The sequence below is a fragment of the Rhinolophus sinicus genome, linkage group LG05, assembly GCF_036562045.2.
Source record: "Rhinolophus sinicus isolate RSC01 linkage group LG05, ASM3656204v1, whole genome shotgun sequence".
NCBI classification, from domain to species: Eukaryota; Metazoa; Chordata; class Mammalia; order Chiroptera; family Rhinolophidae; genus Rhinolophus; species Rhinolophus sinicus.
The window spans coordinates 82,594,358-82,619,390 of NC_133755.1; the positions used below are offsets into that span (position 1 = coordinate 82,594,358).

Here is a 25,033-nt window from a genome sequence, read left to right on the forward strand (position 1 = left end):
AGGAAGGAAGGTGGACCCGGAACTTGGAGAAGAGATGACGGGCTAGGAAGGGGACTCCCTCCGTGAGTCTGATTTCCACTTCAAACTCTTCAGTTTGCCGCCGGTTTCCCCACTGACTTGCTTTCTCTTTCTTGCTTTGTCCATGGCGCTTGGCTGCAGATCGGCAGTGCGGTGGGGAGCTGGGTGAGTTCACGGGCTACATCGAGTCCCCCAACTACCCAGGCAACTACCCCGCCGGCGTGGAGTGCGTCTGGAACATCAACCCCCCCCCCAAGCGCAAGATCCTCATCGTGGTGCCCGAGATCTTCCTGCCGTCCGAGGACGAGTGTGGGGACGTCCTCGTCATGAGAAAGAACTGTGGGTGGCTGCAGGGCTGGGCCCGGGAAGTGTGGCTGGGAGCGAGGGAGGGAGGGAGGGAGAGCAGGACGGGAAGAGGTGGGGCGTGAGGAGGGAGGCCTTGGGTGGGGGGCAGCCAGTGGGGGAAACGGCAGTGCCGGCCCGTGGACGTGGACAGCAGTTAGGAACGTGGACGTGGACAGCAGTTAGGAACGTGGACGTGGACAGCAGTTAGGAACGCTGGCTCGGGGACTAGAACTCCAGCAGCGCTGCAGGTGTCGCTTTCCGATTCTAGCATTATTGCCGCTCCATTCATGTCCATGTCAGATTTCTTACACTGCGGGTGCCTGGATGTCCGAGAGGAGTTGTGCACCGAGCGAGGGCAGGGGAAGACAGTGTGTGTGTGGTGTGGGCGGGGGCGAGCCTCCTTCGGCGCCATCACCCCCACAGCCCTCATGCAGGAGGGCTTGGGTCACCTGCCCGCCTGTCCTGACCTGCTGCTTGCCTTCGCAGCCTCTCCATCCTCCATCACCACCTACGAGACCTGCCAGACCTATGAGCGCCCCATTGCCTTCACAGCCCGCTCCCGGAAGCTCTGGATCAACTTCAAGACGAGCGAGGCCAACAGCGCCCGTGGCTTCCAGATCCCCTATGTTACCTATGACGGTGAGCAGGGGCAGGAGAGCCGGGGAGGCGGGCGAGCAGGGGCTGGCTCACTCAGGGCCTTAGGAGGCCGGGAGAGGAGCAGAAGCGTCCCCACTCCAAGCCCTCCCCTTGCTTGACCTTGCAGAGGACTATGAGCAGCTGGTGGAAGACATTGTGCGAGATGGCCGACTCTATGCATCTGAAAACCACCAGGAGATTTTAAAGGCAAGTGAATATGCACAACGCCGGCCAACATTTAATGACTGGGTAACATCATGCATGCTACCTGCTTACATACACATTCTCATTGACACACACATAATAGCTCCGTGAAGTAGCTCCTTCATCATCCCCAGTATAAAGATGAGAAACCCGGGGCACAGAGGATTACAGAACCGCCCGGTGGTGAAGCTGGGGTTTGAGCCTAAGCCCATCTGACTGTAGTGTCACCCGCAGCTTAGGGGAAGAGAAAGGGAAGACGAGGAGATGAAATGTCCCCTACCTCTTCCATCAACCATACAGGGAAATGAGGTATATGGAAAGGTACTTTTGCGTAAGTCCCTTCCTTCCCTTACTCCTGCCTCAGCTCCCTCAGAAAAGCAGATGAACGTGGCATTTCTCAGAGTTAATTCAGCACAGACTCTTTTAAAGGAAAAGAAATATTTTTAATATCGAAGACGAAGAGACACCTGGGTCTGTGGATCCCAGTTTGAGAAAATCTTACTGAAGAAGCTATAATCCTTGTCACCGTATTATCCTTCATAAATTATTGTTGCAAAAAAAGTTTTATCTCTATGAGTAATAATTTTTGTCCCGTCATCAAGCTAAGAGACATGATGACAAAAATCTAGAACTTGCAGGCTGCAAAGAATATACTGTATTTTGCCATGTATAATGTGCTCCTGTGTATAATGCACAGCCACGTTTTTGGCTCAAACTTTCAGGGGGGAAAAATCTTTCGTTTTAATTCAAATTTTCATTTGCTTACATTCAGGTACTTGTTTTTTGTATTATAAGGGAATTTTAGCATTTGTTTTTTAACATATTATGGTATAAGAAATTTTATGTAACAAATAATTACAAAACACAGGAACAGATATAAGGTACAAGAAATTCTATGTACCGGTAACACATTTAACGATATTTACGCATCATGAAGGCCAAGAACGCTTCGTTGTTCAACAAAACTGATTACCATATTCCAGGGCATTATTTTGCATACGGATGTTGTTACTGATTTCTAGAGCAACACTTTTAACTCATAAGCATAAATAAAACAATTATAAACATCTATATAGATACAGAATTAGTACTACCCATGTATAAAGAACGCGCATCCTTTTTCCCTCACAAATTTGGGCAAAAAAAGTGCATGTTATACACAGCAAAATATGGTCATTTCAGCAGTGCTTGTCACACATTTTTTAAAGCATCTGAACTCTTATTTCAAATATGCTGAAACTCCAATGCAAAGCTGTTTTGATCAAAGTGGGGATGAGAGGCTGGAAGACCTAGCTCTTACTTTAAAAATCTGCCGATGCAATGTGAAGAACACTGGCCTAGAAGCCAGATGGTCTGAACCCCAAAGCGCAGTGCCTGGTCTTTAGAACGCTCCCTACACATCATGCTGCTACGTCAGACAGGGTGGGCAGGAAAGGCCTCTGAGGAGAGGAGACCTGAATAAGGTAAAGGACGACCCATTAGACCATCAAGACAGGAGGAGTGTTCCCAGCTAAGGAGCACGGAGCTGTGGCGTGTTTACCTTGAGAAAGCCAGTGCGGCTCAGCAGGGTGAGGAAGAGGCGAGGGGGATGGAAGAGAGAGAGCAGGGCATTCCACCCATGGGCCGTGCACGGCACTTGGCTTTACTGAGTGAAAAGAACCACAGAGGTGCTGTGAATGGCCAAAGGACATGATCTAATGAAAACCTGAAAAGGTCACTGGCTTCTGTGGGGAGAAGCCTGTGTAGAAGTGCAGGGTAGGTAGGCAGAAGCATGGAGACCACTCAGGAGGCTGCTGCAATGGTCCCCGTGAGAGACGATGGTGGCCTGGGCAGGGCAGCAGCTGTGGAGACAGGGAGAGGTGGTCAGACCCTGGATATAGATTGAAGGTAGAATCACAGGATTTGCTGTGGTTGGAGCAGACGAGAGGGACCCAGGACGGTGCTGAGGACGGGCCCTGAGCCCTGGAAGGAGGGGGTGCCCCTGACCGAGCTGTAGGGTTCTAGAGGAGCAGGCGGTGGGGATGGGATCCAGGGCTCCCCTCTGGGTGTGCCTATTCCACACCACGAGGGGCTGCCGCTGACCGGAAGCCGGGCTCCTCTGCCAGCCCTGCCGCTGAGGCTGACACTGCCGCCCGCCACCCTGTAGGACAAGAAGCTCATCAAGGCCTTCTTTGAGGTGCTGGCCCACCCTCAGAACTACTTCAAGTACACAGAGAAGCACAAGGAGATGCTGCCCAAATCCTTCATCAAGCTGCTCCGCTCCAAAGTCTCCAGCTTCCTGAGGCCCTACAAATAGTGCCCGTAGGCCCAAGAGCCAGGTGTTGAAGACCCCAGACTCCTTAGCCCTCAGAGCCGGCGGCCCCCATCCGCGGACGAGGAACTCGCTCCTCTCTCTTTGGATAAAAAGAATATCACTATACAGACCAAGAACTCTCCCTTTCTTCCTCTCTCGCTTCCTTTCCTTGTCCCTCTCTGCCTCTCTCTGTCCCTCTCTTTCCCTCTCTCCTGTTCTCCCTTTTCCTACAAGCTCCCTGGAAAAGCCATTCAGTGCTGGCTCTATTTCCCCTGAGGGGTGAAGGAACAGCACCCCCTCCTCTGCTCCCCAGCCACACTGCCCATTTCACCAGCTCACATCCCTGACCCCATCAGCTTGGAAGGATGCCAGAGGCCCACCCAAAGAAGTGGGTCTAGTGGGGGGCGGGGAGGGGGAAGAGGGGCTTCTGCCATTCTAGGGTTGTGCCTTGCTAGTCAGGAGCCAGAATGTCCCTGGCTGTGCCCCCCAGGCGATTCTAACAGCCCTGGGTTCTGCCAAAGCAGCCTTTGACTTACAAGCTTAATGCCAGCACTAGTCGTCTGGGGCACATGGTCCGAGCCCTGGTCTGCCCCCACACACGGCTTCGTGGTCTCTGCAGTTCCTCTCCTTCTCCCCCCACAGTCTGCCTGGGGTCCAATCCCAGGGCTTACAAAAGGCCCACACCACTGGGCTCGTGGACACCGCTGAATGCGGAAGAGCAGCAGGCGTTACCATGTTGAATGCACTGCTGTCACTCCTGGAGAGAAAGACTAGAGCTCTGCAGGACAGAAACCAGGTTTTCAAGTGTCGCCAAGAGAAAGAAAAGGAAAAAAAAAAAAGGAAGGAACACGTATCATCTAAAAGACTAGACTACAGAACAATTGGAAGCCAGCCTCAAACACTAATCCCTTTTCACGCCTTCCCTGGCCCAGCCACACACCCACACACATCCCCAGTGCTCCCTGGGGGAGCCCTACTCCCCAAGCTAAGTGTTGTGCTTCAAGAAACATGGCTGCCCAGCGGAAGCCGGCCTGGGCCTTACCCCAGAGCTGTCTTTCCCTTGTAGCCACAGATGGCTTGTGGGCTCCACCAAAGAGGACCCTGCTCGGTACCAGCCCAAAGCCACCTACCTCTGGCCCCAGGCTGTGGGCAGCGAGAGGAATGTGTGTGCACTTGGCAAGCCTTCTGCCCACATCTAATAAGTGCAATCATTTTGAGTCTTTCTATGTTGTCTAGAGGGAGGGGTTTTTGTTTTCTGGTTTTGTTCTTTTTTGTTGTTGTTTGTTTGTTTCTTTCTCCTCTATTAGAACAACCCTATTTATAGCTGCCCAAAAGAGAAGAGTATATGTTTGGAGTGGAAGAAAAAAGGTCTTGAATCTCATGAACTTTGAGAGCTGGAGCATCTGATCTGTCTACTCCCCACCCAGTGGCCCTCAGACCTAGAGCCCTGGCTTGCGTCACCCAGGGCCGTGGCTCAGAGGCATGAGATGTGTAGGATGTTGTGGCGCAGGAAGGAGAGGCCTGTGTTTGCTATCCTGCTATCCCCTGCCTCTCCATGGATTCAGCATGGACCTCGTGATTGTAGAGGCCGATGGAACTGGTCAGTGATTCTCCACCCCACGAAGGGAAAACCTCCATCTTTCCCCTGCTTTTCATCCTGTTTTCCCCTGGTGTGCAGATGGAAGAGGACCCAGACAAACCCCTTGGGGATGGGCTGACGCGGGTCCTAAGGGCAGAGACGAGGCTGGAGGAGCCAAGACTAGGACCGTTATCCAGGCGTGAAGTGTTCTGCCTGACCTTGGCCGTTCTGCCTGCCCCTACCTGTTCACCATTCCCTCTGGGAGTTGACATCAAGCCTAGCGTCCCCAAGTACTGCTTTCCAAAAGGATGAAGAATCAAGTCCATGTCCAAGCCCAGGTCCTGCACACACTCCACCCTCATTCTGCTGCTGCCTGTAAAATAATTTTCCATTTGCTCCTTCTAGTTCCCCCAAAGCTGTAGTCCTATTCAATCAAAGGCTACCAATTAACTCGTAGTGTTTATTTCTAAGTGACTGTTCCGGGCTACTGCTCCCCCAGGAAACTCAACACTAGATAAAGGAGCCTGACCTCCCTCCTTTCCCGTTAGTGGCAGCCAGCAGTGAAAACAGCCTTGGGTAGTAGTAGATAGCCCATGTCACAGCTGGCTCCTGACATTCATGAGCCAACACTGTGGCCCTTACGGGCAGAGTGTCTGGCTGCCTTTGTCTCTCTGGGTCAAAGGGGGTGCTGCTATAAAGACCCAAAATGTCTCCTTCCGAGCAGGGAAATGGTCATTTAATGGAAGTATCCACACTTCCCAGGAAATTACCTGAAAACTGCTTTAATCGTCTTTGACCATCCCGTTTGTCCACCAGAAACTAGGATAACTTTCTGATTCCTCTCTTCTTAACCATTTTGCATCTCTCCCAGAAAGCCAGTCCTTCCCGATTTATGCTTTCAGGGTCTGGCTTCTCCTTGCTCTCTCCCTCTCCTGTCACCCCATACGTACACACACACAAACACGTTTCCTCCATTCCTTTAGTCCATGGTTCCTGGGACCTGCAGTGACTTCCACAACATGGAAAGTACAGACCACTAGGCCGCTTCAGTGATGTCAGGCAGAGGGTGGTGAGCAGGTGGAGACCTGCTGACGTCCACCAAAGCCAGTCAGGTTGTCCAAGTTGGGGGTTAAGAACCCAGGCAAAGCTGCTGCTGAAACGATGGAGGAAGCCGCCCTGGGGCATCAAACTAGGGATTAAATGGACTGCATGAGGAGTCAACACTCAGGGACTCTCTAGGCCTTTATAGGTCAGACGGAAAAATAGGATTTTACCAGTGTGGGGAAGTGGAAAGACAGTATAAATGGGACCCCTTCATGAAATCAGCCCAGAGGCCTCTCTGCAGGATGGGTGTTTACAGGGCCACGGGGCTGGACGGTTTCATTTATTTTAGTACAAAACCGGTCCTGATCTGAGTCTGGGAATGGGAAGCCATTTCTGCAAGAGCTCTGAGCGCCCAGTGATGTATATCAGAAAGGCACTTATACCCTCAGCAACACACAATCTCTTCTCCGCCTCCCGCTTTCTGTACGATAAGCCAGGCCCGTTCCCTAAACCTGAGGGAATCTGAGTCAGGAGAAAACTGACCAGAGCTGGGCTGCCCGGGGCCTACACATCCTCAGAGGCTGACAGTGAGCTGTGACCGCTCTGACTTCTTCAGGATTAGGTTACTTGGAGGTGATGGAGGCTCAGAGTTATTGCTGAAAGTTCAGTAATACAGTTCTGGTCTTTGGCCCTAAGGAAACTTTTTATACCCAAGAAGTGTTCTCCAGGTGCATGTTTGAGGTGACTCTGGAGTGCATTAGGAGGTCATATCTCAAAATGTCAGAAAACGTCGAGCATTCAGACTTTTGTATTTGCTGCTTAACCTCAAGTAAGAGGCTCAAACGAGGGGGAGGAAGACAGTATAATGACTGTAGGCAGAAAATAATGTTAACCTGCCTGGTTCTTTCTTAAGAACAGTAAGAAAAAAGTGAAGCAAACAACACAAGGACGTCTTTAAATCCGACCTGTCTCAATGGCGGCACACACCCTGTCCTTGGGCCATTGTTTGGACTAGGAACCCTTTAAGAAAATACATGATTGGAGGGAATCCCCAGTTCTGTTACCAGCTCATCTAGACAACACACAGACTAGCAGTATGGACAAGCTGAAAACTTTATTCTGTGTAAGTTGGACTGAAGTTTCAGAGAATAATCGTTATCATGTGGGAGGCCTTTTCTTTTCATGCAGAAGAAATCTCAAAATAATTGTATTTATATCTGCCTTCCACTGCTGCCAATATAGTAATCATCTCCTACACAATCAATAATAAACAGTAAATGATGCAGTTCATAGAATATTTTGCACTTGGGGGAAAAATGTATCTGAACTTGTAAAAAGAAATGTTTGGATTTTGTATTGTCTTTTTTATTATTATTATTAAAATACTAATGAAACTCCTCAGCGTCAATTGCTTAACCTAGAGCTGCAAAAGAGCTGTAAGGAGACAAAGTGTCTTCCGGCTTCCACATAGGACTTACCCAAATTTTCCATTTGTCCATCTTCTTCCTAATGGTTTTAGAATTTGAAAAGGCTTGTCTCTTTTGTCTACCGTGTTTCCCCCAAAATAAGACCTAGCCGGACCATCAGCTCTAATGCAGGCACTGACCAGGAGCAAAAGCTAATGTAAGACCCGGTATTATATTATATTATATATTATATTATGTTATATTATATTATATTATATTATATTATATTATACCCAGTCTTATAGTAAAATGAGACCAGGTCTTATATTAATTTTTGCTCCAAAAGACGCATTAGAGCTGATGGTCCGGCTAGGTCTTATTTTGGGGGAAACATGGTATTTTTAAAAGCAGTATCAAGAATGACCCCTGAGAGGGACCTAGGGAGTAAGGGCAATTTAGGATATTATTGCTCCTCACTACAGTACAGCTCGCATAATCTGGCCAGGCCACGAGTGGCTCAGACACCTCCCTAGTGAAGATGTCCCACCTCTAGCAAAGTACCAGCACCGAGACTCACCCAAGGTTGCTCTTTTTATGCAGGACATTCTTAGCCATCAAGCAGAATTCAGAAACACAGATCACTCAGCCACGACCACCATTAATACTACAGGGCACGGGAACACAATCTCCAATCTCCAGTAAATGAACAGCCCCAATTTCTAGGCTCTGAAATGATAGATACATCTTAATTGTTGCACTTATATAATTCCCTGACAAAATTGTGTTGTATTTAACATCTACACGATGTAGCCGTTTAAGAGGAACAAGGAAAAACTGACCTGATCAAAAATATGGGGGGTTGGCCTATCAGAATAAATTTCCAGATCCTCAAAGTCCACAAGAAATCTTCCCTAAAACTAATCTGTTTGAGAGCCAGCCGTCATATTCATGCACATCCTACCTTCTCTTTCACCAGAGGCCTTGCCCTACTTTACAAAAGAAAGGCATATCCATCCTCTATACTGTATCTTAATGCATGGCCAGGGTGTGAAAACCTGGGCAATAGGAGGAATTGTTTTTCCCTTCATATCAAAATATTCCCATTATAATCAATCCTCTTATGTATTTCATCTTATAAAATGTTTCCTATTTTCCACCTCCTACTAGCAAAAATGAAATTGTTGTGAGCTGCTCAACCCACTATCTCCTAGTAAATATACCTTTATTTTTTATTAAATACATAAGAAAAAGTTCAATCATGAAGTCTAACAATTATCGGAGTTATTTCTGATTTTTATACATGACTGTTATTTAATTGCTCCCAAAAGCCAAACATCAGTGTTCCACACAAGCACATACCTACGTTTGCCAAGGGGTTGACATGCCTTCTATCCCACTTATCACTTAATAAATTAACTAATGAACATAGCTATACATTACATGGCATTATTCCAAAGAATATGAGAAACAGTACTATCTTGTTTTTATAATTTTTATAATATTAGATCTATATAATTTTAAACATGACTGATTTTTAGTAATTTATTTTACAAGCTACAGTTAATTTATTTCCCAGAGATATTTTTTATCATATTCTTTAAAATGAATATTAACATACTTATTTGAATTGAAGAATAAAGTCAAACTTTTTCCTGGCAGAAAGTAAGTCTGATTTGGTTAATTACCATATAGGCTAGTGATTTGAAATGAAAACTGGCTTTGCTAATTCCACAAACGTCAGGTATTTTCCATATGGAAGTAAATATGCACTTCAATATTTTAACAAAAAGATCCTGAAAGCATATAATGATACGACAAAAGAATTTTATAAAAAAATAGTGTTGGCAAAGGAGTATGAAAATCAATATCTGATTAACAAGGTGCCTCTAAGTGAAAAGGTAGCAGATAATTAATCATTTTCATAAAACTATAACTGAGACTCCAATGAAGAGATAAATCCTTTTGCAAAGATTTCAGTGGTTCCCAGTTCTTTGCTTTTAAAAAAAGTAAAGAAGGACTCTATTTGATAGTACTTGACAATGGTATTTGGTAATAGGACTCTTTGTGATTGTTGGCATGTAATTTAAAAGTAGTTCAAAGACTCAAGGAATATCATTGTAACAAATCTCTTCCTCTTCCAATTAGTATGTGAACAAGGTTTCTCACCACTTATGTCTATAAAAATAAAAATCCGGTAGAGAATTGTATTGCACCTTATCTCCTTTTACCATTAGGTAATATTCATCCAGGAATACCTGAACTAATTGAGGAGAATCACCGTAGTTCTCATTAAGAGATACATATTCAATAAAAATTGTACTTTTTAGGTTTCACGAATTACAAAAATATGTAATATATTTATGTTTAATAAATTGTATACTAGCAACTGTAATGACCATTCATTTCATAAGAAATTTTAAAGCCTATGGTCACAGGCAATAAATTTAAATTTACATTCATTTTTGTTGTAAAGTGTGACAGGGATCATTAAAAGACTTTAAAGCATACAAAAATACTAATTAGGATAAAGTACTATAGGGGAAGTGAATGGAATCTGGAGTTCAAGAAGGGAACATTATAAAATTTCTGTTAAAGAAGAGCTTGTTTATACATTTTTACAGGAATAATGGTGGGCATCAAATATTTAGAATATATGGAGTCTACTGAATACATTTAAGAATGATGTAATGGTTTTAGTTTAAAATGTCAAAATTTACAATAAGTCAGAAATGATATCCTCTACCAAAATTTAAAGTTATGATGGAAAATTTAGATACCAACTTAAAAATGAACAAGGAGGTACATAGTTCTTTAGTAAAATTCTTTTATGGAGTCCATTAAAAAAAATGTCTGGGGGCCGGCCCAGTGGCTCAGGCGGTTGGAGCTCCATGCTCCTAACTCCGAAGGCTGCTAGTTCGATTCCCACATGGGCCAGTGGGCTCTCAACCACGAGGTTGCCAGTTCAACTCCTCAAGTCCCGCAAGGGATGGTGGGCAGCGCCCCCTGCAACTAAGATTGAACACGGCACCTTGAGCTGAGCTGCCACTGAGCTCTTGGATGGCTCAGTTGGTTGGAGTGCGTCCTCTCAACGCACAAGGTTGCCGATTCCAAGATTGAACACGGCACCTTGAGCTGAGCTCCTGAATGGCTCAGTTGGTTGGAGAGCGTCCTCTCAATCACAAGGTTGCTGGTTCTACTGCTGCAAAGGATGGTGGGTTGCGCCCCCTGCAACTAGCAATGGCAACTGGACCTGGAGCTGAGCTGCACCCTCCACAACTAAGACTGAAAGGACAACAACTTGAAGCTGAATGGCACCCTCCACAACTAAGATTGAAGGACAACTTGGCTTGGAAAAAAGACCTGGAAGTACACACTGTTCCCCAATAAATTCCTGTTTCCCTTCCCCAATAAAATCTTTTTTTTTAAAAAAATGTCTGAAGACCACTAGCCTAAATGGTATATCACAGGGGTGGGGCTCAAAGCCAGAACAGAAGCTGCTGGACATGATTTTCAATCTCCACTCCAAAGTATTTTCCTCACCAGTTCTCCAGAGTACCTGAAATTACCCACCATCAGAATCTTACTACTTCAAATTCAGACACTGCTTTCCCAGAGTCTTCCCACAATTTTTGTTAATTGTGTAACAGAAGAGATGATTTGCCAATCAGATCAGGATCTGCAAGGAATGTGAGAAAGGACAGATGTATTTTTTATTATGGAAATAGGTGGTGGGGGGACAACTAGGATAATTCCCTTGCTCTATTTCTTTTCTTTTTCTTTTTTGTTTTTAAGGAGGGCGCAGCTCACAGTGGCCCGAGTTGGGATCGAACCAGCAACACTTGGTGGTATTAGCACCATGCTCTAACCAACTGAGCTAACCGGCCACCCAACTCTTGCTCTATTTCTAACCAGGAGTTTATGCTACAGGACAAGATACTTATTCTCTCTGTGGGTCTTTGAAATACAACTTGTCAAATCTCCACCAAAAAGGAACAGAAAGAGTGCACCATAGTGGTCCGGCTTTTTATTTCTGTAACAGGAAATATATAAAGGATCAATTATTAACCATAAGAATGGACCATCCATTGTCACTCACTGCCCACCAAACTGAGAACCTGATGAGAACTCTGGCCCCAATCTCCCCTTTGGAAATGTTGTGCCAAAACAAAGATCAGGAAGAGGGAATGTCTAAAACTGAAGGGGGAAGAGGGAGTCTTTCTGGTTAATTCTTCAGACAGGGGAGGAGAGGAACAGGATGTCAGTGGCATGTTTAGCCACCATAGCTCCAAACCCAGTATTTTGTAAATGTTTCTAGTTTGGGGGAATACTTCCTTTCTAAAATTTTTTTTAAGTTAAATAGTTTTTTGGGAGGAGAGGCTAGGGATACAAAAATGAATCAAAGTCTAAATGGGTAAAGAGGGAAAAGTTTCTCATTTCATTCCTCCAGGCACCAATTCCTCTCCTAAGAGGCAACCTTTACCAGTTCCTTATCTAACACCTCTCCTTATTTACTTTTTAATTTTTTACCAAAAGCTCGCTCCCTTTTAACTTTTCCTTAGGTTTCTGAGAATACCCCAAGCTAGGCCCTCCCTAAAGGGATGGGGGAAATAGTAAAAGGGCTTGGTTTTGTTCTCCCCAAGCTATCCTACAAGGTGGGGTGTTGCTGGTTTTGAGGCTGGGGGTGGGGCTGACGGGAATGGGAGTGACAGAACCCAAGACCGTCGGGCGCCTTCCCCAAAGGGACAAGTCCCTCGCGGCTCCTCAATGTCGTCCTTTTCAATAAGGAGCTAATAATACCTGCAGTTGCTTCCTTCGGGGAATTGGCTCGAAGGTCGGAGGCTGTGCTGCGGACTGCGCACAGTAAAGCGCTTCGGGCTGGTAAGGCGCAGGAGGAAAGCTGGAGCGCTGAGCCGGGAGGAGAGGCTCCGGAATTCCCGCGCAAGCAGTGGGACACACGGCAACGACTGACTGCTCTCACAGCCCGCCCCGGTTGGCCTCCCTGGCTCCTGAAGCCCGTAGCCCGTCGACGAGACGGCGCGGAGCCCTCGGGACCTCGGGCTCCTGCCGGCTCCCGCCTCAGGCCTCAGGCGGACAGTCCCTTGACAGGACAGGTGGCGTCTCCTCGTTGCTATAGCGACGACCCAGCCTGCGCGCCGGCCCAGGTCCTGCCCGGGGCGTGGTGACGTCATCACGCCCTCCCCGGGCGCGCGGCCTCGCGGGCCGTGCGTCACCCCGGCCAGGGGGCGGGGCTGCGAGGGGCACGGTGCAGAATCCGGCATCCCGGGCTCCAGGAGCCCGGGAACCAGGATAGCTAGCACCGCGGCCGAGGCGACGGGGGTGCGGGGTGGAGCGTGCCCTTTATTTTCTATACGGGTTCCGGGGCCCGGTAGAGGCGCGCCGAGAGGAAAGGAAAGTTGCGGAGGCCCTGGAACCTGGATATCGCGCGAGGCAAGCTGCGCGCGGGCGGGAGGGCTATGGCGCAGGCGGGTTGCGGGGCCGGCGCTGGTGGCGGGGCCCGGTGCATGGCGGTCTGTCGGCGGAGTCGCCCTCGGGGGCTGTCAGGTTGGTGGCTGCGGGACGAGTGGGTCCCCCGTGCCCAGGTGGGAGGCCGGGCGGGCGCAGGACCCCGGGAAGGTCCCGAGCCCGGCGTGCCCAACCTCCTCCGATCCGAGCCCGGCTGCCGGGCGGCTCGACGGCGGCCTAACCTCCCCCCCCCACCCCGGTCCTGGCCCCCATCTCTCCCCTCCATTCCGCTCTGCGACTCCTCCCCCATGACTTCCAAGCCCAACCCCGTCTCCACTTCTGTGACCCCACACCACACCAGCTGACCCTAAGACCTCACCAGGTAACCCTCAATTCTTAGTCATTGACCCTGACAACCCAGGCATTTCCCCAGCACTGCCCAGGGACCCACCAATCTAGTGACTCCCTCGGTTCTAATTCAGTGACTCGTGACCCAAGATCCTCACACCCCTCTTTGGTGACCCGGCTGATCCGCTGACGCCTCCAGTTCTATCCTGTGTTCCCCCACAAACTTGGTTACTCCCCTCAAATCTTTTCTGGTAACTCCAAGTTTCCCACCCAGACATCTACATAACCTTCAATATCTGATAATCCCTCCTTTGCCCTGTAAGCTTATGATCCTTAGTCCACGTACCCTCTTCGTCCTAAAATCCCCCCCTCTGACATCCCACTGCACTACCAGTCCCCCAGTGTCAGTCAGCACATGACTTAAAAGTGCCCCAGCACCAAGCTGGGGCCCAGGAAGACACGGAGATGAAGTAAGAGTTGGAGGCATCAGAGAATTCTGGATTCTGTCTAGTCCCACGTTCAAGTCCCCAGCTTTGCCATGGTTGTGCTTTGGGAACCTGGGAGAAATCCCTTGCCTCACTCTTGGTCCTCCGTTTCTCATCTGTATTGTGATAAGGTTGGTTTAAACAATCTCAGAGCTGACTTCCAGCTGTGAAAATATGCAGTTCTCAGACAAGATAATATTTATTTGCAGTTATTTTTGTGCCCCTCCCTAGAAGTTGACTCTTGTAACCTCAACCCAGGGTCCGCTTGCTTCATGAACCGTAGTCCCTCACTCCCATGACCCTCTGCACTCTTCCTAGTCCATACCCATTTGCCTTGAGCAGGCCCTGTCAGTTAACATGTTTGCCAAGCAGGATAGCAAAGTGCTTCAGCTCTGGGAGTTGATGTGATAAGAGATCTGAGTTCTAGTGTGACTCTGGCCCTTCAGCTGTGGCACCTCAGGCCTACCCTTTAGCCTGTCAGAACCCTCCATCTCCATCTCTGCTAAGGGAGGATAATAGTAGTGCCTGAGATAATGCATGCAAAGCACTTGGCACCTTGCCTAGCCCATGGGAGCCCTGAAGTATAAGCTGAGATGCTCCTGTGGGTCTTACTCTGTCTTGAGTGCTAGGAATTCAACAACTGAACACTGGGCCCATACCTTGCATTATCTTTCTACCACTCAGCTCTTCGAATTCCCATCCTCTTGTCTCTGTATTGTATGGTCTCCTCCCTTCTCTGCTTCTTTACCGATATCTTTCTCAATAATGATTGGGACATAACTGCCCACGACCTACTGTGGGCCAAGCTTTGCATTTATAAATTAACTTTACCTTTCCACCACCCCAAGAGGTGGTTATTATATCCACGACCATTTCCCATTTTTGTTTGTTTTGGTTTGATTTTAAATGAAGAACCTAAAACACAGATACGTAGCATAGCTGGGATTTGAACCCACAGTCTTCAAAACCCACTTGCCCCATTCCTTCTCTTGCCCCCAAACCTAACTAGTTTTCCAGGCAACTGTCAACCCTTGGTTTCTTATTTTCAAATAATTCCTAAGCCTAACATCAACTCAGTCAGTAACCCCCAAGGTTTCTACAACCCTTTGCCCCATGCCTTGGTGACTTCCTCAATCCATTGTTCTTTTGACCCCACGTGCCCGAACCCCTGCACCTTAATACCTCTCTCTCCTGATCCTTTGTCCTGATACCGTCTCATCTTGAGTCTCTGGAGCTCCCAGTGCCCAGATTGTCTCACTACCCTAAGGTGTCTCCCACCTCACTGGCACTTTCCCCCTAATCCTCTCATCCTGTTAAGTTCCTTACCCCAGGAATTCATAAACTCTAAAACCCTCTAACTCAGTGGTTGTTCCTCATACGATCTCTTCCTATTTTTCAATCTCTTCTCAGTGTTCTGTCTGCCTCCCTTGTACAATTCTCAGCCACACCTTGTAACCCAAACCCTTCCTCTAATTAGCCTATCATCTAGTGACCTCCTTCGCCCATCTTCAGTAAAATGAGCCCCTTCCATCCCAGCGTGAACCCATCCAGCATAACCTTTACACCTCGCTTTCTAAGATCCTCCTCTTTCTACCCTCTCCAATATCGTGCCTCTCAGATCTCATGGCGTTTTCCTCCTTTTCATCAGTGACGTCCTTTTCGAACTAGAATCATCTTTCACCTTTTCCCTCTCCCTATATCCCTGTCTCTACTCACAATGCCTTCTTCCTTCCTCTTATTTTTCTCCCAGCCATCCTCACCTCACCAGTCTTGATAGCGTTGATTATAATGTAAACCTCCCTCCCATCCCTCCTCTGCCCTTCTTCCACTGTCAGGTACATCTGACTCCAGGGCCACCTTGCCCCTGTGAGTGACCCTGCCCCTCCTTCCGCTCTCCTTCCTCACACACAGTGCCGTCCAGTACAACCTCCTTGGTCTCTGACCCACAGAACTGCGTTCTTCTCTGGGAACTTCTGATGCTAGATCACCAAATTCACACTCCTTTAGGCAGCAAGGAGAGAGACCTTGGAAATTCCTCTGAATCAATCTGGCCTTGTCTCCTTGACCAACTCCCACGATCCTGTCCTGTTTATGAAACTGCCTGCTGTATATGCCCTCAGGGTAGAATGCTTAGAGTGTCAGCTTGTGCCTGCATTGAATTAGCCCCATTGTTTTCCAAGCCCTGGGAGGACTTTCCTATCCCCTCCCACCGGAAGACTGGATGGTGAGTAGCAAAATGTGACATTAAAGATCCACATCCAAAGGTCTGTTCTGTGGGTCACCAAATTCCCAGGTCTCCTATAAATGTACTGATTGACTCGACAGCAATAAATATACTAGAGGGCAAAACTAGAGATAAGGCAGGGGTCAATCCTGGGGTCTACAAATTCTGTGGGTTGATTTTTTTTTTTTTTTTTTAAGAATTTTTGCCTTAGGCTTGTTTAATCTTTCTTAGGGCACAAAATATATTCTGCCTTGTATCTTGTATTCTTTATTTTTGTATTCTTTTCCCCCACCCCCACTGTAATTTCCTTGAATACAGAGACTGGGTTTTCTTTACCTTCTGCCATCTGAATCCTGTCCTTCGTATTTAGCAGGTAGTCAGTAAATACTTAGTGGATTGAATGCACTCGTTCAGAAATGTTGCATCAGTACAAACAAGTGAAAACAGCCCGCGTCTGCATTCATTTCGTAGCCACAACAGCCTCCTCCCCAAATCCCTCCAAACGTGACAGTGGGCAAGTCCCTTGATTTTAACAGTCTGGACTTTAGACACTTCTTTTTTTAGTCATTGCTCCAGTGGGGGAATGGTATACGTGCTTATTTTTACTGTATTTCTGGTTAAGACTAGAGAGATTGGTTGACATAGTTGCTAGTGTACTGTGGTTACAAGGCCAGAGTGTGTCATCTAGACCGGTTCTCAAGAAAACAGCTGGATGAAATATTTAGTGGGGGTTGCAGAGATAGAGAATAGAGGAAACCAAATTGGAGAAATGAAGTTGGGTAATAGGTTCATGGGGTTCCTTCTACTATTCTTTTTACTTTTATGTGTGCTTGAAATCCATAATGAAAGTTTATTTTACAAAAAGGACAGCTAGATGAACAAGTGCTAGTTTAGCACCGTTCCTCAGAAAACACCTCAAAGTTACTGAGTCAGTACTATGATCTAGGTTAGTATATTTAGCCCTATCCTGTCTTTGACCTCTTCTGTTTGTGAGGTATCAGGATGCTAGCCTGCAGAATTCTGTGCTTGGTGGCCTAGGAATTGGAATGCCCTGGCAACAGGCACCCATGGCTCTGGTCCTGCCCTGCTTCTGAGCCAAGGTGTGGTTTCTGGTGATAAATGGCTGGACCTGAGAGGAAGGGAGGCAGTGGGGGAGGTAAGAGAGAAACCAGAATTCAACTAGCGTCTCCTTCTGACCTAAAGCCTTTAGATTCCTGGGAGAGCTTAGAAGTATGGGTGTTCATTCCATCCATTCCACGAATGTCTGGTGAATATCTGTGAAAGGCCAGGTACTTTTCTAGTACCTGGGGGTAGAACAGTGAATAAAACAAAGTTCCAGGATTTGAGTGAGGAGGGAAAGGCATACAATAAGCTAATAAGCAAGAAAAGTATATATTAAGAAAATTAAGCAGAAAAGGGAAATAGTATCAGAAGTCAGGGTATTAAATTTTAAATTGGGTGGTCAAGGAAGTTCTCACTGAAAAGGTAACATCTGAGCAAAGACCTGAATAAAATTAAGGGGTGAGCTGAGCGAATACGTGGTGGAAGTGTGTTCCAGTCCGTGGGAACAGCAGGCGCACAGCTCCTGAGGCAGGAGCGCACCGCACGTATTTGAGAAACATGAGATGTCGACCAGTATGGCTGCAGTGGGGTGAGTGGGGAACAGCAAGAGATGTGGGAATGGGTTAGTGGCAGATTGTGTTGGGCCTTATAGGCCACTGGATTTACTGTGAATTGTGAGATGGGTGCCTTTGGAGGGTTCTAGGCAGAGAAGTGACATGAAGTGACATAAAGGATCATTCTGGCTGCTATGTTGAGAATGTAGGGGCCAAGAGTGGAAGAAGGGAAACTGGTTAGGAGGCTACTGCAATGGTCCAGGCAAAAAACGTTGGTGGCTTGTACCCCAAGTAAAGCAGTGGAAGAGTGAGAAGTGGTTGGATTCTGGATATATTTTGAAGGAAGACCCAACAGGATTTTCTGATGGATTGGATGTGGCATTTGAGAGACATAGACAAGTTGAGGATGGCTCCCTCATTTTTGGTCTGAACAACTCAAGGATGGAGTTCCCATTTACTAAAATCATGGAGCCTGGAGGAGGGGCGCGTTGTGAGAAGCGGCGATAGGGAATTCACTTTGGAATATGTCAAGTTTGAGATGTTTTTTAGTTATGGCGATATTGAGTAAGTAGCTGGATTTACAACTCCGTTAGACATGACTGAATTTCTGGTGTCCAGGGAACCTAAAGAACGCTGTTACTATTACTGGGCAAGAGACAAAGGAATATGGTGGGAAAAACGCTGGCGGCTCAGGTGTGAGGCCTAGCTCTTCCACCATGTAGCTGTGTGATGCTTTGAGACCCCTCTGTCAACTCTGGCCTCTATATCTTTATCTGCGAAATGATTGCTTTGGACTAAAAATGAGCTGTCAGCCCCTCCCATTGTGACAGCTGATGAAAAGGTGCTTAGAGTAAAGAAGATAATACGTGTATATCTGTATATCTGAGAGCCTTTTGGAAACGGCTGAGCTCTACACAAGGTAGCAACATTGGTGGTCAGATCCCTCCCTCCCTCCCTCCCTCCCTCTCTCTTTCTCGGTCGCTAAAATAATACTCAGTAAATGCCTGCCACGTGCTGGGCACTAGGCTAGACAGGATTCTGTGCATCCAGAAGACGTGTCCATGCCTTCGCGGACCCCTACAGACAAGCCACCTGGGGTAGGTCTGGTGTGACAGTAACCAGGGAAACCGCCTTCCTGCCCTGGGTCTAGGAGGAAACAGCGAACGTGCATGCGGGCGATGAGGCCAGGCGGGATTCCAAGTGAGGAAAAGGTGCTCACCTGGCTGGGGCTGGGGAAGAGCTGGGTGGGGGGCCACCTTCCCTCCTTCATTCTTTCCTTCAGCATTTACCCCTCTGCTGGGAACTGATCTAAGGACTCATTGTTCTTAGTAAGCGAAAGGTTTCAAATCGAGTCTCAGGAGTTTCAGTAGGTTTAGTTCACAATAAATGGAGCTGGTTTAGGATTCAAATTTGAGCTAAAGAACTCAGCTAGCTATGTGACCTAATAGTGTTATTCATTTAGTATCTGTGGGCGCATTCTTTGTTGGGCGGGCGCTGGTTAAGCTGAAATGCATGCTCTCCAGGAACTTAAATTATGAACAGTATGAACAGAAAATAGGAGTGTGTTATTTCCCCCCAAGAGTTAAGTTTAAGGTGAGCACTTAGCAGAGTCATCTTCTCACTGTATCTGGAAGCACCATCACCCTGCAGCGTTTACCCTTGTGTCATTTAGATGTCCGTGTTTATATTGTAAGGAGAGTAACTGAGATACAAATCCAAGTGCAGCTGAAGCCATTGTCATTAACCAGTGGCCTTAAGCTCCTGACAAAACCTCAGATTCCTCTTGCCCTGGCTGCTGTCAATAAAGGTATTGAAATGGGACAGTGCACTCGAGGAGGGCCTCACAAACGCTGTGAGCTTTCGTTTTGCTGGTAGGAGTGCAGGCACCCCACTCTCAGCTCACAGTCAGACAGATCTGTGATGCTGGACGCGACATTCCAATCCTTACAGCATGGTAGACGGCACAGCTGGGAGTTAGGGTGCTTCTGCTGCTTCCGGGCTAACACCCCAAGCTTGCCCTCAGTGAAAGATTGTCTCCGAGAAGCCCAGAGATAACTTCTTAGCTAGCTGGTGTTTCTCACTGCAGAGCTCTTCGTTTGTTAACCCTGCTGCTTTAGGATGTTGATAAAGTATGAGAACCAAGCAGTGAAGATAAGAACCGAGGAACTGGGGGCTCCTTGAGATTATAGAACTTGCCTGAGGCTTAGGTGTGGGGCGCGTGGCAGTGGTACCTAAAACCAGAGCTGTCCTCTCTGTCTGGGGGCCTCCGAAGCTAGGAAGTAGTAGCCCGAGGCCCTAGAAACAGTGAAAGAAAAGGGCAGCCCCTGCTTAGCCGACACTGCAGCCGGACCCACACCCCTGACCAGGCTGGGGACACACGAGTTACAGCCAGCATGTCGTCGGGTCCTGTGTAGATTTGCTGTTGCTTCATGCTCAGTTTGATCAGCTTTCCATATGATACTCCAGAATGGCATTCATGAATTGGAAAGCTAAGTTTTCCGATGTGGTTTTGCTGCAGACATCATGGAATCTGTTCCGTCAGCACTGGAGTAGCCATGTCTCACGGCCACAGCTTCGTAGATATTCCTGTAGCCAACGAATGGAGTGCAGAGCAGGCTTCTTTTATTCATTCATTTTTATTTATTTTACACAGGTAATACATTCACAAGGCCTACATTTTTTTAAGTATAAAGATACAAGTGAAAAGTCACCCTTCCATCTCTTTGCCCTAGTCATTCAGTAACCTTCCCCAGGCAGCGCTGGTTAGTAATTTCTTAATTGTCTTTACACAGATTTTTTTTTTTTAATGCCATGGCAGCATACAAAAGGCACTGTTTTATGCCTTGCCATTGTTATTTAATATATTTTGGAGAGTTTTCCACATCAGTATGTAAGGAGCTTCCTTATTTATTTATGTCTACATAGTATGCAAGTTCTATATTGATAGACATTTATGCTAGTTCTAATTTTTTGCTATTATTACATACAGGGGTGCCATGAATAACCTTGGATATGTGCCATGTTTCACACATGTACGTCTACCTGTACACTAGACATGAAATTGCTGGGTCGGATGGTATGTACATTGGTAATTTTGATAGATTCTTTCAAAATTACTCCACATAGAACTTGTCCCAGTGTATACTCCCGTGAACAGTGTGAAACTGTGCCTGTCTCCCCACAGCATCATGGACATTGCTTTGAGTTAAGAATATACAGATTACCTAGAGATCAAGGTAGAATACTGAATCATGGGGCGCCACATGACATTCTGTCCCACAGGACACACAATGCGGCACAGCCCAGTTTGAAGAATATTGCATTTAAAATATATCCAAAAGAGGTAGCTTGACCTCTGGTGATTATAAGAGAGGAAGATAAATCCTAGAGGAAGAAATTCCCTACCTCAGTACTTAAGAGTGGCGTGAATTAGAGGAGGAATAGATCTCTTTCTTTGTAGGACATAGGAGGATAGGAAAGCTGTGGGGAGAAGAAAGGAAAACCCTAGAGGGTGGGTGCTGGCCACCAGGCTTCGTGCCCACTGGAGAACTACCTCTCAGCTTAATGCTAATATCTCTTCATTTCAGCGACTTTATTTTTTAAAAGATTATATCTCTTCCTTTCAGCACAACTGTTCATTTCTTTTTGGCCTCTTCTGCCCTCGTCCCAATTGGTTAACCTTCCTCCAGTAACCCGGATGGTCTTCATTCATGGTTCTTGTCTAAAACATTTAAACAAGTATCCCTGTGCAAGTAGCTCTTGTTTTCTGTGCCTTCTTTTTGTGGGATGAATTATGAAGACGAGGTTCTTCGATCTTACGTCCTGAGCCTTTCCCAGTGGGGTAAGCACTGACTGACTGTTCTCTTGAGAGCCTGGAGCAGTCTCTCGTGCTGTCAGCCATGCACTCTCGGGCCTGCTTCCTGGCCTTGCCAACATCGATAGCTGAATTTTATTATTATTATTAATAATAGACTTTATATCTTAGAGCAGTTTTAGGTTTACAGAAAATTGGACAAAGTACAGAGTATTCCCATAGACTTCCCCCTACCCGCTGTTCCCAGTTTCCCCCTATTACAGGCACACCTCAGAGATATTTCAGGTTCGGTTCCAGACCACCGACCACCGCAATAAAGCAAATATCACAATAAAGTGAGTCACAAATGTTTTGGTTTCCCAGTGCACATGAAAGTTATGTTTACACTACACTAGTCTATTAAGTGGGCAATAGCATTATGTCTTAAAAAACAGTTCTATAACCTTTACTGCTGAAAAATGCTAACCATTATCTGAGCCTTCGCAAGTCGTCCTGTTTGCTGGGGAAGGTCTTGCCTCGATGTTGATGGCTGCTGACTGAGCAGGGTGGTGGGTGCTTGAAGGTGGGTGGGGTGACTGGCAACTTCTTAAAATAAGACAACAGGGAAGTTTGCAGCATCGATGGACTCCTCCTTTCATGAATAATTTGTAGCATGCGATGCTGTTTGATACTAGGTTGGTGCAAAAGTAATTGTGGTTTCTGCAATTTGTTTTTTCCCTTTCCACACCCCCTCCCCCCCACGACTCTGGTTCCAGCCGTTGTTTCTCAGTCTAGTTGTGTAGGACACAGCTCCCTGGCCCATGCTGGTGTTAAGAGCCTTGTGCTCCCGGTCATCGGTCGGCCGCCCACGGCAGCTCCTGCTGCTGGCAGCTCACGCTGACCTCTGGCTTCTCACAGCAGCCCAGCTCCAGGGAGAGCTGTTGTTCACAATCTTAGCTGTAGAGGGCGCAGCTCACGGGCCCATGTGGGAATCCAGCCGGTGACCTTGTTAAGAGCTCGCGCTCTAACAAACTGAGCCATCTGGCCGCCCCCAGGCTCTACTTCTAATTATAGTTCTCTTCCCATTTCCACCACATCTTCAGTATATCCACCAAAGTCTTGAACCCCTCAAAGTCATCCATGATATTAGAATCAACTTCTTCCAAACTCATGTTAGTGTTCACTCAGTAAGTTGCCACAAACCTTCAATTTGTAAAAAAATGTAATATCTGCAAAGCACAATATTATAAAATGCGGTATACCTATGTTAACATTTTGCATTGGTGTGTATTTGCTACAATCGTGAACCAGTATTGATGCATTATTAACTAAACTCCGTAGTTTACATTACGGGTCACTGTGTTATACATTTGATAAGTGCGTTGTGTCAGGTATCCACTATCACCGTATCATACAGAATAGTTTCACTGCCCTAAAAATGCCCTGTGCTCCACCTATTCATCCCTCCTCCCCTCTCCCTGTACCCCTGGCAACCACTAATCTTTGTACTTTCTCTCTAGTTTTTTGCCTTTTCCAGAATGTCACATGGTTGAACTCATACTATACGTAGCCTTTTCAGATTGGCTTCTTAGCAAAATGCATCTAAGTTTCCTCCATGTCTTTTCATGACTTAATAGCTCATTTTTTTATTGCTGAATAATATTCCATTGTATAGATATACCAGAGTTTGTTTATTGAAGATCATCTTGGTTGCTTCCCATTTTGGGCAGTTATGAATTAAAGCTTCTGCAAACATAAGTTTTCAACTCGTTTGGGTAAATACGTAGGCATAGGATTTTTGGATCATTTAGTAACTAGAGTATGTTTAACTTTGTAAGAAACTGCCAAACTGTCTTCCAAAGTACCATTTTGCTGTATCGTTTTGCATTCCCAGCAGCAATGAATGAAAGTTCCTGTTCCTCCACATACTTGCCGGCATTTGGTGTTGTCAGTGTTTTTGAGTTTGGTTATTCTGATAGGTGTTTAGTTGTATCTCATTGTCTATTGGATGTTAATATTTTTACTTTGATTTTTGGTGATTTGATAAGTATAATATTATGATTATTCTTTCTTGTTCTTTAATTACTAATGATAATGAACCTTTTCTTATATTGTTTATTTACTGTTAGTGTTTTTTTTGCTTTTGAATTCATATTGTAGCCTTATTTGTCCAGTGGAAATTTGCTATTCTTAGAGGTTTGTATGTTTCTGCATGTATTTTTTCACCCAATTTTTTTAAATTGTGGCAAAATACACATAATATAAAATTTACCATCTTAACCATTTCTAAGTGTACAGTTCAGTTACATGTGTTTTTAATATAGCTTATTTTCTTTAATATTTTTCCCTAATGTTTTTTTCTAAAACCAACTCTTCTTTTGACTTTATTTATTTATTTATTTATTTATTTATTTTTTGCTTCAAAAGCCTCCTCTTCCTGGTTGAGATCTGGATGTTGATTCACTTTGATGACGTTAAATTAGCCCTTTTGTCCCAGGGTGATGTTTCTAAATGTGATGTCCAGTCCCTCCTGGTGCTGATGGAACTGTTCATTTTCTAATAGCCCTTCGTAAGCCAGTGGGACCCAAGCTGAAATCCAGAAACAGTTCAGCTGTAACTTCATCATATCAGTACTAATTTGCTTGTTGGTGTGAAGCAAATCCTTAGGATAACCCTCCCAAAATGTGTTTATTCTGGACTTTTTTTTCATGGACAAAAGGTGGGTTTGAAATTCAGCCATGATTGGGTGTTTACAAACTAAGGTGTTAAAATTCACTTAAACATATGGCTAAAAATTAGATTTTTAAGTTATTGTTTCAGTTTAAATTAATTCTTCTGCAGTAAAGGGGTCTGTATTTTCACTGCCCTTTTGAAATTGAAAATAATTCACGTTGCTTAATTGCTCCTTTTTCTGTGACTAATTTAAATCTAAAAAATTGTAGTAGCAAAATCAGAACCGTACAAAAAGTAATTTGCTTTTAACATCAGTGTGCCTTTTGGAAAGAGATGTTTAGCTGATGTTTTAAATGCGAGTATGTTAGTGCAAGTTTCTGCTATTAATTTCCTGTTTTCTCTTTAGTGTTTGGAAACCCACAGAATCAAGCCTGTTTCACTGTTTTTGTGTGTACATTGAAGTATTTTTCTGTAATAACAAATACTGAATCATTTTTACTACAGCTCTGCCAAATCTGGTTCTGATTTGCCACTTGACGCTCTTAGCTTTCATCCCTCCCATCCTGATGCCACTTTGTCCTCTGAGTAGTTTTCTGTATTTCCCAATGAGTGAAAATTAAGTCATATTTTCTTCCAAAGTTGAACATTCTTCTCTTTCCAAGCAAATGTTTTATTTTCTTTCTTCCTTCCTTCCTTCCTTCCTTCCTTCCTTCCTTCCTTCCTTCCTTCCTTCCTTTTTTTTTTCTTTCTTTCTTTTTCTTTTTTTTTTTTCCCCCGACTTCCAAATACAGCCTTCCAGGCTGGCTGAGACAGAGAACAGAAAGCCTTCTTCCAAATGTCCAGGGAGTTTGGTTGGCAGAAAATGATGGAATAGTGAACAGGTGCCTGTAGTCAAGGAGAACCCCA

General features: G+C 45.9%; 3 protein-coding genes across 11 annotated transcripts in view; 2 read left to right on the forward strand and 1 right to left on the reverse strand.

Annotated features, from left to right (window-relative positions):
* Window positions 1-7,425, forward strand: part of SCUBE3 (signal peptide, CUB domain and EGF like domain containing 3) — a 36,906-nt gene extending 29,481 nt beyond the window's left edge. For all 3 annotated transcript variants that reach the window (XM_019738754.2, XM_019738756.2, XM_019738755.2), the window contains 4 exons: window positions 160-357; window positions 850-1,002; window positions 1,127-1,206; window positions 3,350-7,425. In XM_019738754.2, the coding sequence (XP_019594313.2) occupies window positions 160-357; window positions 850-1,002; window positions 1,127-1,206; window positions 3,350-3,499 (581 nt within the window). In that variant the 3' untranslated portion in view covers window positions 3,500-7,425. The remainder of the gene's footprint in view (window positions 1-159; window positions 358-849; window positions 1,003-1,126; window positions 1,207-3,349) is intronic.
* On the reverse strand, window positions 1,218-12,831 carry LOC141571631 (uncharacterized). 5 transcript variants are annotated; one of them, XR_012496549.1, is made up of 4 exons: window positions 12,323-12,684; window positions 11,096-11,201; window positions 8,103-8,251; window positions 1,218-3,044 (listed from the first exon to the last, which is right to left on the reverse strand). XR_012496549.1 is itself a non-coding variant. In XM_074332841.1 (2 exons), exons 1-2 carry the CDS (start codon window positions 12,802-12,804, stop codon window positions 2,918-2,920), a joined length of 609 nt encoding a protein of 202 aa, XP_074188942.1. In that variant the 5' UTR covers window positions 12,805-12,831; the 3' UTR covers window positions 1,219-2,917. The 5 variants fall into 5 exon arrangements, 1 of the variants encoding a protein (XP_074188942.1); XR_012496547.1 differs by lacking the exons at window positions 8,103-8,251; window positions 11,096-11,201 and having other exon boundaries at window positions 1,218-2,657; window positions 2,744-3,044; window positions 12,323-12,831; XR_012496550.1 differs by lacking the exon at window positions 11,096-11,201.
* ZNF76 (zinc finger protein 76) overlaps window positions 12,761-25,033 on the forward strand; it is a 32,593-nt gene continuing 20,320 nt past the window's right edge. Inside the window, exons 1-2 of one of the 3 annotated variants that reach the window (XM_019738759.2) lie at window positions 12,786-13,087; window positions 20,651-20,737. The gene's annotated coding sequence lies outside the window, so the exon portion shown is untranslated. Of the gene's footprint in view, window positions 13,088-20,650; window positions 20,738-25,033 lie in introns of all 3 variants that reach the window. The other 2 variants (XM_019738760.2, XM_019738758.2) reach the window with 2 other exon arrangements.